Source organism: Octopus bimaculoides, chromosome 11 (genome assembly GCF_001194135.2).
Source record: "Octopus bimaculoides isolate UCB-OBI-ISO-001 chromosome 11, ASM119413v2, whole genome shotgun sequence".
Classification (NCBI taxonomy): Eukaryota; Metazoa; Mollusca; class Cephalopoda; order Octopoda; family Octopodidae; genus Octopus; species Octopus bimaculoides.
The window spans coordinates 3,041,900-3,043,817 of record NC_068991.1 but is presented as its reverse complement, the minus strand read 5'-3'; the positions used below and the strand labels follow the sequence as shown (position 1 = coordinate 3,043,817).

Here is a 1,918-nt window from a genome sequence, read left to right as displayed (position 1 = left end):
GATGGAAACTGAAAGAAGCCTATCGTATGCATCTATATATATATATGTATATGTGTGTGTTTGTCCCCCCAACATCGCTTGACCACTGATGTTGGTGTGTTTACATCCCCATAACTTAGCGCTTCGGCAAAAAGAGACCGATAGAACAAGTACTAGGTTTGCAAAAAATAAGTTCTGGGGTCGATTTGTTTGACTAAAGGCGGTGCCCCAGCATGGCCACAGTCAAATGACTAAAATAAGTAAAAGAATACAAGAATTTACTTTTGCAATACACAAAATATTTTAACAAGGTTTTTTCCTGCAGCTCCTAATAATATAATGTAAAATGATTGGATAACATACAAAATGTTAATTAGGGTCCATCTAAATACAATAGGGATCGAGGTAAAAAAGGTAAAATACAGGATTGATTTGGCTGCTATTTCTAGCACATCCTGGAACTGTATAGTGATTCCTTTCTTAGTTCATCTCTATGCCTAAGGTTCATGTCCACAAGTGAAGTGGGCAAAGGGAATTAGGCTTAGAGATGAGCTAAGAAAGGGATCACTGTACAGTACCATGATGTGCTAGAAATAGTAGCTAAATCAATCTAGTATTTAATGCAATCTTAAACAAGGAAGGACACACATTGGACAACATGATCATGGATACCTCTAAAAGAAAAGAGAAGATGAGATACGTTAGTGTACTGCCAAACATATCTTTTATCTTTATCGCACACAACCCACCCCACACAACATCATTCTCTGTCACCATCTACCCCCATCCGACATCTCTGACTGTATCAATCTACCCCACACAGAACATCCACCCCACATAGCATACCCTGACTCTCACACACCCTACCCAATAGATTTCCACAATCTACTTAAACCATGACTTTCCATCCTCCTTCTGACCCCACACCACACTAAGATCCTCCTCTTCCCCACCCATGCACATAGTGAACCTTCAGGAACTGAACCTGTGACCTGTCAACCACAGACCTACTCAATCCAAAAAAAAACCTCTACAGGATTGTTCCATTTGCAAGAATTAATAGCCAGATCCCACTCTAATCAAACCATGGCTTCAATGCCATCAACCATACGTTTGCTAAATAAAAGAACACAAACAATTCTTCAGAGTTAACTGCAACAATAAACATCAATTCCAAGAATTACAGAGAAACCGGGAACTGACCTTCTTCTGGCTCAGAGGCACTCTTCTCACTTGGGTCTTCACTTTCTGATGATATGGCAACAGACTTTCGGTTATTCTTCTTGGCAGCTTTAGTTTTCTTCTTACCAGCACTACTTTTGCCATCCATTGTCCACTGGCGCCAAAGAATTTGGAAGACGATTAATCAACATGAAAACACCAGTTTTAGAATAAATACTTAATATTCCCTAAAAATTATCTAGTTTTATTGATAGACTGCAACGATGGATAACTGTGGGTGATATAATTTTTAGTATAGGGGGTAGATTGGCAGGACCAATGAAATGTTAAAGAAAGATGCACTTGGATAAGGGTCGATATTAGGATTTAGGTTTTAGGAATTAACTTAGTGTTGGGGTTTAGAATTATGGCTTAAGATTAGAGTTTAGGGCTAAAATATGAAGTTAGTTTCTTGTTAGAACTAAAGCCAAGGATTTAGGATTAAGACTGCTGAAACAGGAGAAGAAGAATTTGAGAAGGAAAGAAAAAAAACGGAGCCCCTCACCTCATCATCACTCTCTGACGTTGCTGAGGATTCGTTGTCTTCACCCCCAGCTTGGGGGGCAGCAGGGGCTGATGCTTCTGAGTCGGTTCTCTTCCGTTTCCCCAACAGCTTCAGTTGCTGCAACCAAGAAAATACAAAACATTAAGCAAATAGCTATAAGCAACATAACAGATCATATATATATATATATATATATATTATTTTGTTTAAAAG

The 1,918-nt window shown here is 38.7% G+C and overlaps 1 protein-coding gene across 1 annotated transcript in view; it reads right to left on the bottom strand.

Annotated features, from left to right (window-relative positions):
• Positions 1 to 1,918, bottom strand: part of LOC106872109 (RNA polymerase-associated protein RTF1 homolog) — a 21,501-nt gene that overhangs the window by 12,760 nt on the left and 6,823 nt on the right. The window contains exons 2-3 of the mRNA XM_014918973.2: positions 1,706 to 1,822; positions 1,183 to 1,315 (exon numbers count right to left, since the gene is read on the bottom strand). Of these exons, the coding sequence (XP_014774459.1) occupies positions 1,183 to 1,315; positions 1,706 to 1,822 (250 nt within the window). The remainder of the gene's footprint in view (positions 1 to 1,182; positions 1,316 to 1,705; positions 1,823 to 1,918) is intronic.